Here is a 13,033-nt window from a genome sequence, read left to right as displayed (position 1 = left end):
GCGATTCGGACGGTTCGATTGGGAGCCACTCACCACGGCAGGCCCAGAGGCAGGCCCAGAAGCAGGCCCAAACCACAGGCACCAAATCCGAATAGAATTGACTTCAGCAAGCCTAGCAACTAAAGGAAACCCACTAATTGGCCTAGCGCCTGCTCCCAGCCCGCCGGGAAAACAGGGGACTTGTCAGCGCATTCTCCCCGAAAGCAGCTGAGAGCTTCGGACCTTCCATCGACTGGACCCCTCTCACCTCTCGCCATTCCAAGTACTGCCATACCGACGACGGTCCGAATCGATTCTCGTTCTCGTCCCGCACCGCAACAGCCGCGCCCACATCGCACGCGTATCTTTCCGAGGCATAGGTACCATAGACGAGACGCAGCCGGAATCAGACACACAACAGCAGGCAGCCACCATACTGCTCAAACACATCAAACTCAGCTTGTCTCCATTTTCCTCACACCCATTGAACCCACCACACGCTCCGAACAAACATAACAAAATGGCCACCCCGAAGAACCCCCCCGCCGGCCCTCCGACCCCCCTCGGCCTCCCCCGAACCTCTCCCCCGACAGCCTCGACCCCCTGACCGAACTGCACGCCCTCCTCTCCCGCCTCCGCGCACCACCCGCCCCCTGCCACTTCGGCCACCGCCTCGGGCACTGCTACCGGAGCCACCCCAGCCGCAGGCGGCGCCGCCACCTCGGCCCCAACTCCCTCCAACCACAACGTCAACGACCCGACCAGCACCATCTCCATCCAGTCCCTCCCCATGGCCACCGACGCCCTGAAGCACAAGCTGCAGCGCTCCCGCGCCGGCGCCAAGACCCTGCCCGACATGAACCGCGGCACCGCCGACCAGGAGGCCGAGATGGCCGAGCTCGAGGCTCGCATCGCCCGCCAGCGCGCCGTCCTCGAGGGGCTCCGGAGCAAAGGGCTCGACTTTGCCGCCGCCAGGGGCCAGGCCGGCGACAAGATGGAGGAGTGAACGCGGGGTCCAGTGGCCGTAATGCGAGAAGCAAAACGATAAAGGTAGTAATCTTAATACAGGGAGATAAGGCGGACTACACGTACCAGTTGTGGTCATGGGATCATGCAAGGTAGGTAGAAAATCTCCGACGTTTTCCACGAAGACCAAAGCTGACACAACAGCACTCAATCGCTAGCCTGTTTCTTTCGAGATGCGCATATTTCACCCACAAACAAAGACCATGAATGAACAACAGAAAGCCACCAGACTCAATATGCTATATGCTATGGGTATAGGAATGGAACGGAGTCAAGCATCGGTATCATATGTACAACAAGAAAGGAATGCATGTCTGCTGCCGCCTGCCTATCAAATATCAGATCGGCTGGAAACGCCAACACTGCGCAGGATTTCCTTCCTCGACGTCAGGCTGCCAGACACCGTCTTCTGCCACACGTCGTCGGCGATGCGCGCCTCTTCGGGGAGCACCCGCCAGTTGGGCGACGACTCGGCCTTCAGCCACTTGAAGTCGTCCACCCGGTCCCATTGGTTCTCCTCGCCAATCTCCTCGGCTTTGCCAGTCTGTTGGTTCCACGAATCCATGTTAGCAACCGGGTATAGTGACTGGACAGGGGCCGAACGAGGTTTTGGGAGGTGGTTGGAGCAGGGCAGAGGAAGAATGGGAAAGACCAAAACCAAGGAGAAGGAGAAGAATAAGCAAACTTACGTAGTAGGTAGCAGGAATAGGGGCGAACCGCATCCCGCTGCAGTCCTCAATGATGGGATGGCTCCCGCAGTGCAGATACAGGTCCACGTTCTCGCACTCGTGTATGCGCACCTGCCTCGACGCCACGACAATAATGCTGTCCTTGACCCCCGTGATGTGCGTGGGGCCGGCGACGGTCCCGCAGACCAGCAGGCTGCTGCGGATGTTCTTGATGACGAGCCCCGCAAAGGGCACGCCGGACGTCGAGGACGACGTGGGCACCGTCATGTCGACGACGCACGAGTCCAGGTCCGCCAGCGCGCCCGACGCCGTGGCCCGCGACGCCGAAGAGGGGAGGATGATGTGCAGGCCCGTGTGGTCGTAGATGGAGATGGTGCGCGCGCTCGAGAAACTGGGCTTCCTAACGCCTGGGTTGCCTTGGGCGGCGTCCGCTATCTCCTTGTTGTAGTCCTTGATCGTCGCGGCAATCTCGTCGTGCGGCGGCAGGCTGCTCACGGTGTCGCGCTCCTCGTTGTCGCTGCTGGCGACGGCGGAGGAGGCGTTGTGATTGTTGGTCGTCTCGGAGAGCTTGTGGTTGATCTGACGGAGGTCGGGCTGTTGTGCTGTTGACTCCTTTTGCGTGGCCGTGGCGGCCAGTGCGGTGCGCGGCTTGAACTGGAACCGAGGCTTCTTGGTCGCTGTGGACGTGGAGGTGGCGGAGGAGGATAAGGTCTGTTGGCCCGTGGCCTTGTTGAGGTTGTCGGTTAGGGCCTTGATGGCCTGGCCGTAGGCGCGCTGGTCGTAGGCCGGGATGTACTCCTTGGCGTCGGCGACTTCGTTGCTGAGGCGGGAGACGCCGGCGAGCACGTGGTCGATGCAGTCGCGGCGCTCGCCGGCGACGGGGACAGGTTGGCGAGGTCATCGATCTGGTCTTGGATGGCTGTCGGAGTTTGTTAGTGTTAGTTTGTGAAGAATACTTATGCTTGCATGCATGTATGTATCCAGACGTACCGGTGATCTCGGTCTGGAAGTGACGGTAGAAACGCTCTTTGGGGTCCGACATTCTGTGGATGGTAGGGGAGGGTAGCCCGTCTGCCGGGCTGTAGGGGACAAAAACCTGGGTTGTAGTCATTGTGTAAGAGGAGGTACGAACGTTTTATTTAGAGAGCTTTGAACAGAGGATATGAAGGGCAGAGTGATGGTATTCAATGCAGATGTAAGAGGTATGTAGATATATGGACAACGCCTTGCTCGTGGAGAAGATATGTATGTACCTTGGTTCAACGGATACTGAGTGAAGCTGCAATGTTGGGCTAGGTTCTCAGGATGCAGTAGACCAGATCGTGCCTTCTTGGGTGCTTCTTATATGGCACCGTAGACTGAGGGGTGGTCGTGGGTGCGGCGGCTTGCGAAATTAAGCAGGTTGGGTTGGGTCGGGTCGGGTTGTGTGTGTCAGTCCTCGTCAACTGGTCGCTCTCGGTGATAGCATCAACAATGAATGGGGCGGGCGAGAAGGCGGGAAGGTAGTGAGCATGCAGCAACGCGCTATGATGGCACGACCAGGGGTTCGCCTGCGGTGCGTCGTCGATGGGTGGGATCGATCGGGCTGGCTGGGTGGACTGATTGGAAAGGTCGCAGGCGCGCATCGGCCGTGAAACAGAAGGGAATGAGTCGGGTGCGCAGGTGCAACGGCTACAACAACTACGCCTCCCCAGAAATTAGGCAATGGGTAGGCGCAAATAGATGCACGACGACGTAGTTGGTGGTGTGACTGGCCGTGTGATGGTGACCAGCGTGAATGCGGGGTGCTTTTTGGGATGCTTCCACCGTCTGCACCGTCTGCACCGTCTACAGCCGGAGGTGGCCCCCCTCCAAGCAAATCGTCGATACTTACATGGAGTGGTGGTGGCCTGTCCTGCTTATCCATTGGCCAATCGTCTGTTGCATCCCCATCTTCTGCCCCCTCTTCCCCGATGATCCCCTAATCCATTGACTAGCAATCCGGGGTTCTACTGGAGTTACTAGTCGCGTTCGTTCATTATTGAAGTATGCGGGTGTCCCCTCCTTCACATCGACCCCCCGTATTGTTCGTTCGATGTCTGCATGCCCCTACATGATGCTCGCATAAGGTTACGTCAAGTAGCAGCAGATGTTGGAACACGAACCCTCCAAAGCTAATGCATCGCCCAAGTTACTCGAGAGCCTCAAGAAGTAGCATATCTGTCGAAGCAGCCGTCGTCATAAATGGTCACCAGGGCCAAGCGTGAATCAACTCACCAATGAAACCGCTGCATGTAGTTCAAGAAAGTTGGCCAATGTAGAGCAATCCGATTTTCAGTGACTGAGGCTGTCGTCGATAGAAGGAAGTTTACGGTAAATACTACGACATACAACACGTAGTTTAGCAGAATCCATCGCCAATTCAACATCTACATAGTCTACACGTAGTCTGACACCAGGTATCTACGCCTCATCGCATTCATATCTCATTCAACCCCCATCAATGCCATACCGTCCTGCCCTGTATCGTGTAGAAATCTAACATCTACTACCCGGGTCTCATCATCACCACCATCTTCAGCATCCTCATGATGCCGCCTTTGCAGCCGTAGTCGCCTCCTTCAACGCCCCCAGCCCGTCCCCAAAGACGGCGCCATAAACGCCGCCATCTGCGCATCCGCCGCCACCCCCGTGCCCGCAAACGCCCGCGCAAACTCCCGCGTGTCCAGCGGTCCCGCGGGCGGGATCTTCAAGCTGGCGACTTGCAGCGCCACCTCGGCCGCGTGGTCCTCGCCGCCCAGCTCCGACAGGCTGGTCCAGCCGTGCGGCAGGTTTGGGTACAAGAACGTGTTGATCTGCGACTGCGACACCATGTCTTCTTCATCCGTGCCCTTGCTCGAGGAAGCAAGGAAGCTCGTCGCGCCAAGGACTTCGCCAATCTTGGCCTGCTCCGACTCGACCAGCTTGTCGCTGGCACGAAGCGCCTGCAGCTCCGCCATGACCGCCTCCATCGACTCCTCGTCTCCATCCAGCAGCGCCACGACGCCCAGCAGCAAAACCGACTGCACGTGCGTGGCGTCCGACTCGATGACTGAGAACAGCACCTCGCGCGCCCGGTCGCGGGCCTCCTCGGTTCCAATGGCCCAAAGGACCTGCGCCAGCAAACAAATAACGTCGGGGTTGCTGTTCGATTCTTCTAGTGCGGCCTCGAGGTAGGTCAGGGCCTCGCTGGGGCTTTTGCTGAAGTACTTGGCCAGTCCGACGGTGAGATGGGCCGACAGGCGGGCTCGCGTCCGCTGCTCCGCGGTGAGCTCGTTTCCAGAGTCGTCACTGCTGAGCTGCAACGCCGTTTCGCCGCACTCGGCGGCTTCTTCGTTCTTGCCCGAGGCGAGATACATACGGGCAAGGTCCGTCTCGGCCAGGGCAAACTGGCCCAGCACCTGCGGCGATTCGTTCTCTTCGTAGTGGGCCTCGAGCTTGCCGCAGATATCCTCAAGAGCACCGATGGATCGGGCATGGTCGCTGACTCGCTCGAGGAAGAGAGTTGAGAGATGGCCATACATCATATCCTGCGGCTGCAGACGCTGCAGCTGCCTCAGACCAAACAGCGGCTGGATGAGATCGTTGAGCTTGGGTCCGTTGGGGCTCTTCAGAATGTGGTCGAAGATGGAGACGCCAAACTGCTTCCGGGTGACAGCAGACGAGCACTCGGCAATGTTCATCGCGTGGGTGAAAAGGCTGCGGGCTTCCTTGACGTCACCATAGAGCAAGGCGACAAAGCCCTGGCCCAGCCAAGCGTGCGCATAATCCGGATCAGTCGACTGCGCCCTCGTGAAAGCCTCGTTGGCGAGCTGGAGGTCGTTTTGCAACAGCGCCAGAGCACCCAAGTTGGCCCACACATGAACGCCCCGTTCGTCCAGATAGAGGGCCCGGACAAAGGAATGTTGGGCGACGGATGGGTTGATCTCACTCGTGACAACGCCCAGTGAGTTCCAGAAATCCGGATTGCCCGCCTCGAGCTCGATCGCCCGCTTGAAGCATCTTACTGCAGCCCTGTGGTATCTGCTGGACTTGATCCGCAGCTCCGCCGGGAGGCAGCTGTGTGCGCGATACTCAGCCCAGCCCAGGTTGTAGAAGGCGATGGACTGAGCATGGACGTCATGTGACGATAGATGCGCGGCGCGCTTGTGGGCCAGAATCATGGCATGCAGACATCGGGTGAGTTCGACATCCAGTTTGTCGTTCGGCGGCGACAGGCCGTCGGCGAAACCAAGGTCCTTGGAAATCCCATCCACATCTTGCATGATACTATAAGCAGCATCGTGATCATCGCCTTGACCAACGAGCGTCTTGATAGCATCCACGGGGAACTGGTCGATACAGCTTTGCACTTTGGAGAAGATGGAACAAGCATCACCGAGCGCCTTCCAAAAAGTTGAAGGTGCCCGAAACTGCATCCGAAGAGGACTGTGCAAACTCAACCGTCTCCGTCGCCAGGCTGACCGATTTGCCAAAGTACCCGTTTTCCACACAATCGTGCGCGCTCTCGACCATGGTCTGCATAAGCGCCAGCATCACACCAGCCTCGTCTTGCCGATCCTTGGTGACTTCGCGATATAACAGAATCGCATTGTCGTATTCGCCCGTCTCGCGCTCGATGTTGCCCAGTAGGTATTTGGTGAACCACGTGTCGCCTGGTGCTTCCTCGCCCAATGCCACCTCCAGTCTCTGGGCGTTGAGGATGGCCTTCTTGGCAGCCGTATGGCGTCCCGCATTATGATAGGCCTCGCCGAGCCCAACCCAAGAATGGTAATTGTTGGGCGCCATACGCAATGCCGACTGGAATGATGTGACGGATCTGTGGTAGTCTTGCTTGTTCAGCAGCGCCACGCCCAGTGCCGAAAAGGGCCAGCTCACTCCCTTCCGCTTGGATCCGGGAGGTGGTCGAACTTTTCCAGAATCGATAACGCGCTGGGCGACAAGTTCCACACGGTCCCAGTCACCATCATCCGCAAATGAGCGTGCCAGTCTCTCGGCGGAAGCAATCTCGGCAGACGATAACTCGACGGCTTTGAGGAAACATTTGCGAGCACGCTTCTTGTCCCGGCCGTAATCGGCGTAGTAGACGCCCAGACTGGTGTAGGCGGGAGCGTAGCTAATGTCGCTCTTGAGGGCAGCCAAGAAACAGGCATAAGCACCGTCACGACTCTTGCGAGCAGCCTTGGATGTGTCGAGATTCCACATACAGACGCCGAGCCGATGTTGGGTCTGCGCCAACAGCTCTTTCGATGTCGTTGAGCCTTTGCTAGTCATGAGTCCCAATATATCTTCGAGATCCGACTTGCCACGAGTGAAGTCTCCCTTCATCGAATATAGCCAGGCAACTTCTGCCTTCACCCGGAGATTGCTACCATCGCGCTCCAAGGCTTTCTCCAGGAAGCTGATGGCCTTATCGTATTCCTCCTCTTCTTCGTAGATCAAACCAACACCGATTTGTGCAGGCGTAGATGATGGGTTCACTTCAAGGATCTTGTCGAACAAGGATTTGGCTTCGCCATGATGCCGCGGCGACTGGTAAAAGACCAAGGCTGTGCCCAGGTACAGCATGTAGGCCTGGTTGGTGTGGTTGAATGACTTTCCGATTTTCTGAGCTCTCTGTCCCAGCAGCTTCATGGCCTTGCGCATAAGTTCCACGTTGCTCTCGTACTCCTCCAGGTGCTGATAGTATTCGCCCATGAGTCTATGAGCGAGCAACGAATCTGATGTGGAGATGCCGTCAATCATCATTAGCAGCCGATCCTCGTCTGTGAATGGAATGACCAAGGTAGGTGCGCCGCCATCCTCATCATCCTCACTGCTTTCGTCTTCAGCCTGGCTCTCGGCTGGGGTCTCTGTTGGCGGCGAAGATGCGGACGGCTTCTTGGAGAAGGGGAGATGCTGCTGGTCATGTATCCCGTCAAGATCTTGCAGAGATCGGTCTCCGGGAAGAGCGAACAATAGTCGAGAAGTGTGTCGACATTGTAGTCCTTGATTTCCTCATGGTCCTGCCAGTTGATGGCGACGTCCCAAGCCAGGCGGTATGGGTGCTTGATGATGACCATGTCGGCAGCAAGCTTCTGGACAACAGCAAGCTCGGCCTGCTTCTCCGGGCCCGGGAGGAAGTTCATCAGGCGATCGTAGCGGAACTGCAGAAGCTTCTCCTCATATTGGCGTCGAGTGTCGTCGTCGTTGGTCCAGTTGATGAGCTGCTCGTAGATATGGCCCAGCTTGCTCTGCGAGAGGACTTCTCTGTTGACCTCGACAGTAACCTCGCTGACCTTTGCGCCGATTCTGGTGCGCCTCTCGCCGATTAGGGTGTTGATGCGCTTCTTCTCGTCGGTCTCGAGGATCTGGGCCACAATCTCGTAGGTCTTGGCCGGGTGTGGGAAGCGCCCCTCGAGGGCGGAGTAGATGGGGCTTCCAGGAAGCATGACCTCGAGGGCGTCGGCATATTGGGTGCGGGAACCCTGGGATCGGGCGAAGTCGACAAACTTATCCACGACATCCTGGCATTTGTACATGTCCTCTTGTTCGTAGAAGATGGCGGCGAGCTTGGGGGCGGCCTGCTTGTATTGGAGGAGCTTCGTGTCGCCCTGCTTCTCGTAGAGCTTGATCAGACCCTGCCATACTTGGGGGTCGGCGGGTCGCAGCGAGGTGGCGGTCTCGTAGGCTTTTTCGGCGTCGGCGAGCTTATTCTTCTTGTCGAGGGCGAAGGCCAGGAAGACGTAGGCCTGGTAGCTTTTGGAGTCGTTGTCGATGATGTCTTGGGCCTGTTGGACGGCCTCGTCCCATTTTTGCTGCTTGATGGCCTCGCGGACGACCTTGAGCTGTTTCGACATGGTGGACGGGGGGCGAGGGTTAAAGCCGCTCAAGCTACATGCGCGTAGCTGGGAGGAGGGAGGTTTCCAGAATTTGTATGATTGAATGAGTGGCCTTGCCTTGGACGGCTAAGATGTACAGATGCTTGTGGCAGCGAAAGATCGAGATTGGATCATCCGGGGTGGTGTGTGGTTTGGGGCGGCTCCATGAAGAGAACAACAGTGAGCTTCTTGACGATGGCTCATCATTGTCGTCACCAAGTGGGATGGAAATTCGACACCCATTGACCTAAAGGCCTAAGTACCTGCGGTCAATTGCAGTTGCGCATGGCTCTAAGGTTTCTTTTAGCTGTCCCCCTACTTGACAATGGGCGGCAGCAGTTGCGCTTCGGAGTCACTGCGGGGAGCCTACAGCGGCTGCGGGGTCTTTTTGCAACATCAACTGTACATGGCGCATCTGCTCTTTTGCTAGGTACCACTCAGGCGTATTGCTTTTTATTTTACTTTCCCTATGTCTACAGTGTATTCACTACATGTAGGCATATTAGTTGCCGTCTCTTTGGACAATTCGCATGCAGTGGGATCTGCCGAGACAGACGTAGAACCAGGATCAGGGACATCGCAGCAAGCGCCAGTGCCTAGTGCTGATGACCTCATCGTGTACCACCCACCACACCGCGTAGCCTGATAGCATTTGCGTATCATCTGTTGCTGCACATGTATTGAGCCGCCTGCATGTTCACCAACCACTGTCCAGGTGGACATTGCACATAAACAAAATATCCGTGTAGGTAGATACAGCTATGTAGGGGGAGTTGGATCGGTGCTCGCAGTATTCCGTATTCGTACAGAGCACTTCCATAGATCAACCAACTAAAACAGATGCTAAGCCCAAGCCAGTAGCCACTCTCGTGCACTAAAAGAGAGCACTGGCAAACAACAACAGCAGGCAATGTTGGCACCTTGCACTTGCACCCATACTTGTACACCCTTGGCACCCTTGGCACCCATACACCCTTGGCCCAAACCATTTCGTCACCGATGCTCGATCCCTGTCCTGTTCGCATCCGATACGCCATCACAGCTGCAACTGCTCATAAGTTGCGCCTCCGACAACCTACCTACATACCTACATGTACCCAACCTTCGACAGCTCCTGTCTCTCTTGCACTGCGTGTAACTCGCATTGCATGGACCTACATATACTTAACCGTCCTCCTTGTGCCCAACGCTAAAGTCTCGCCTCCAGTCCCACCGATCGTCACATAATCGTGGGTATTATGTCTTCGCTGCGGCTCACCATCGAAGACGGCCAATTCAAGGACAAATACGGACGCTACGTTCTCCTGCGCGGCATCAACGTAGCCGGTGAGGCCAAGTATCCCAACGCCCCCGAAGTCCCCTCCCACGTCGTCGAGGACTTCTTCGACGGCGACAATGTCAAGTTCCACGGTCGCCCCTTCCGCAAGGAGGATGCCCACATCCACTTCTCCCGCCTGAAGCGCTACGGCTACAACACCATCCGCTACGTCTTCACCTGGGGAGGCCATCGAGGCCGCCGGCCCGGGCAAATACGACGAGGAATGGATCCAGCACACCATTGAGGTCCTGCGTGTCGCCAAGGACTACGGCTTCTACGTCTTCATGGACCCGCATCAGGACGTGGTGAGTCCTTGCCTGATTACATACCGAGGAGGAGATCATGTTGTTTGGAATAGAACCAGCTAACCGCTTTTGGAACACGACAGTGGTCACGGTATTGCGGTGGCTCCGGAGCCCCCATGTGGACAGTCTATGCTTGCGGCTTCAACCCCCAGAGCTTCGCGGCGACGGAAGCCGCCATCGTACACAACACGTACCCCGAGCCCGACAAGTTCCCCAAGATGATCTGGTCGACCAACTACAACCGCCTGGCCGTGGCCACCATCTTCACCCTCTTCTTTGCGGGCAAAGACTTCGCCCCCAAGTGTATCATAGACGGTCAGAACATCCAGGACTACCTACAGGGCCACTTCTTCCGCGCCTGCGAACACCTCGCCATGCGCATCAAGGAGGCTGGCGATATCCTGAACGACGTCGTCTTTGGATGGGAGAGCATGAACGAGCCGAGCCGAGGCATGATTGGCCATGTCGACCTTAGTATCATACCCAAAGAACAGAACCTGAAGAAAGGCACCTGCCCGACCATGTGGCAAGCCATCCTCACAGGCTCGGGCCGGGCTTGTGAGGTCGACTCTTGGGACATGGGTGGACTGGGACCGTACAAGGTCGGCCGCACGCTCATCGATCCGCACGGAGAAACGGCATGGCTACCCAACGATTACGACGAATCGAGGTACGGCTGGAAGCGAGACCCGGGCTGGAAACTGGGCGAGTGCATCTGGGCGCTGCATGGAGTCTGGGACCCGTCCAAAGACCAGCTGCTGCAGAAGAACTACTTCGAAAAGTGCCCCAAGACGGGCGAGGTGCTGGACTACCCCAAATTCACCAACACGTACTTCATGGAGTTCTACCGACTCTACCGCGACATAATACGGCCGCATCACCCGGACGCCATCATGCTCTGCCAGCCGCCCGTGCTCGAGATCCCGCCGTCCATCAAGGGCACCATTGACGACGACCCCAACATGGTTTATACGCCTCACTACTACGACGGCATCACCTTGATGACCAAGAAGTGGAACCGCACGTGGAACGTCGACGTTTTGGGGTGCTGCGCGGAAGGTATCTCCATCCTGCTTTTGCCATTAAGATCGGAGAGACGGCCATCCGCAACTGCTTCCGGGACCAGCTTGCCGCCATGCGTAAAGAAGGACTCGACAACATGGGCAACCACCCATGTCTACTTAGCGAGTTTGGCATCCCGTACGACATGGACGACAAATACGCATACCGGACGGGCGACTACTCGAGTCAATCAGCGGCCATGGATGCCAATCACTTTGCTGTCGAAGGAGCGCCCATGGAAGGCTACACACTGTGGCTCTACAGTTCCCAGGTCAGGTTTCACGCTCCCTTGAAGTTTGGACCCTGCTAATGCTACTGATTCAGAATGACCATGTGCGCGGCGATCAATGGAATGGCGAAGACCTGTCCATCTTCTCTGTGGATGACCAAACGTTGCCCATGTCACCGCTGCCGCCGCAGACGCCCGAGGCAGGCCAGTCTAAATCCAGCTTGCTCAAGACAGCCACCAACAACAACACGACCACCGCTACCGCCAAGAAGGAGGTCGATGACGAGACGTCAGTCAACCCAGGCAACCTGAAGCGAACCTTGACTAACCCGTCGATATCTTCGGAACCTTCCAGCCCCGATCCAGAAGTGACCAATGCCCCCGGCCTGCGCGCCGCCGAGGCCTTTGTTAGGCCGGCGCCCATCGGCATCAACGGGACCATGACGAACTACGGCTTCGACCTCAAGAACTGCGAGTTCCACCTGGAGATCCGGGGAGCGGCGCCCAAGGACGACGAGCAGCCGACGACGGTGTTCCTGCCGGATTACCACTTCCCCAAGGAGCAGTGCGTGGTCGAGGTCAGCGGGGGCAAGTGGGAGATCAGCACGGACGACGAGGAGCGCGCGTGGGTGCAGAAGATTCGGTGGTGGCACGGGGACGGGAAGCAGACGATGCGGGTCAAGGGGCTGGTAAGGCCGCAGACTGCGCTGGCGGGCAGCCCGGAGGAGGCGGGGTATTTGGAGCAGTGTCAGCAGAGTTATGGGATCGGGGTTGAGAAGTGCTCTGTGATGTGATGTTGTCTCTTTTGACTTGGTTCTGGCAGCAGCAATGTCTTTGCTGAGAGCAGGTTGGATGGATTCGTTTCTCAATCATTCGTTCAAGCGCCTCATATACTCACGATGGCGTTTGGGAGTTACTTGTTGTAATGCTTATACACATTTACTTATCAGAGATTTTTGGTGCTGGTGATGAGGTATAGACTTGTTAGTAAATCCCTCGATATATGTTACTATTTAGACTACCTCGTGCTGTCACGGCTGTTTTATCTTGTCTTCTCATCTTGTCTTCGACAACCCCCATAACAGAAAACTATTAACTCCTGATTTCGTATCCCCCGGATGGCGACATCGCTGCTCTTGGTACAATACTCTCCTTTCCGCAAACAGTGGTCAGGCCAATTTGTGAACGCAGTCAGGCATCACAGATAAGCAGCATGTCGAATAGGATAAAACATCATCAGCCACCTGCGCACACGAGCACATGGGTGTGGGGTATCGGGTGCATCAGGGTAGGTGCTACAGCAGTCCCTAGGTACATACCGACAGCCCTTGCCTGCCCGCACGACATGCATCAGGGCTTCAACGAAGAGAGGGCGCCGTTTGCTGCCCATCATTGGACGGTCGGATGGCACTAACACGAGGCCCAGCGACCGCATCCATCCGGCATTTCCTTCGAGAGAGCGCACACACCCGAAAAGACGACAGGAGGTCATGTAGGTTCCAAGGGCCGGAACACTGGGCCCTAGTCAATCATCGTCCCGGATTAGG

General features: G+C 57.0%; 4 protein-coding genes across 4 annotated transcripts; 2 read left to right on the top strand and 2 right to left on the bottom strand.

Moving 5' to 3' along the window:
* Positions 1–769: 769 nt before the first annotated feature.
* Positions 770–985, top strand: PG997_001798 (uncharacterized protein; the record flags this gene model as incomplete). Its single annotated transcript, XM_066806113.1, has 1 exon — positions 770–985. One exon carries the CDS (start codon positions 770–772, stop codon positions 983–985), a length of 216 nt encoding a protein of 71 aa, XP_066673409.1.
* Positions 986–1,336: 351 nt separating this feature from the next.
* Positions 1,337–2,805, bottom strand: PG997_001797 (tubulin binding cofactor C; the record flags this gene model as incomplete). The annotated part of the gene is made up of 3 exons (XM_066806112.1): positions 1,337–1,549; positions 1,695–2,514; positions 2,651–2,805. 3 exons carry the CDS (start codon positions 2,803–2,805, stop codon positions 1,337–1,339), a joined length of 1,188 nt encoding a protein of 395 aa, XP_066673408.1.
* Positions 2,806–4,294: 1,489 nt separating this feature from the next.
* Positions 4,295–8,551, bottom strand: PG997_001796 (tetratricopeptide; the record flags this gene model as incomplete). Its single annotated transcript, XM_066806111.1, has 3 exons — positions 4,295–6,056; positions 6,091–7,564; positions 7,588–8,551. The coding sequence occupies 3 exons, from the start codon at positions 8,549–8,551 to the stop codon at positions 4,295–4,297; spliced, it is 4,200 nt and encodes a 1,399-aa protein (XP_066673407.1).
* A 1,259-nt stretch (positions 8,552–9,810) lies between these two features.
* On the top strand, positions 9,811–12,280 carry PG997_001795 (glycosyl hydrolase; the record flags this gene model as incomplete). The annotated part of the gene is given in 5 exon segments (XM_066806110.1): positions 9,811–10,059; positions 10,076–10,195; positions 10,279–11,240; positions 11,255–11,528; positions 11,582–12,280. 5 exon segments carry the CDS (start codon positions 9,811–9,813, stop codon positions 12,278–12,280), a joined length of 2,304 nt encoding a protein of 767 aa, XP_066673406.1.
* Positions 12,281–13,033: the final 753 nt, after the last annotated feature.

The sequence above is a fragment of the Apiospora hydei genome (genome assembly GCF_038363865.1).
Source record: "Apiospora hydei strain CBS 114990 chromosome Unknown utg000003l_segment0_segment0, whole genome shotgun sequence".
Lineage (NCBI taxonomy): Eukaryota > Fungi > Ascomycota > Sordariomycetes > Amphisphaeriales > Apiosporaceae > Apiospora > Apiospora hydei.
Note: the sequence above shows the minus strand (reverse complement) of the source record. Positions and strands in the feature narration are given on the sequence as shown.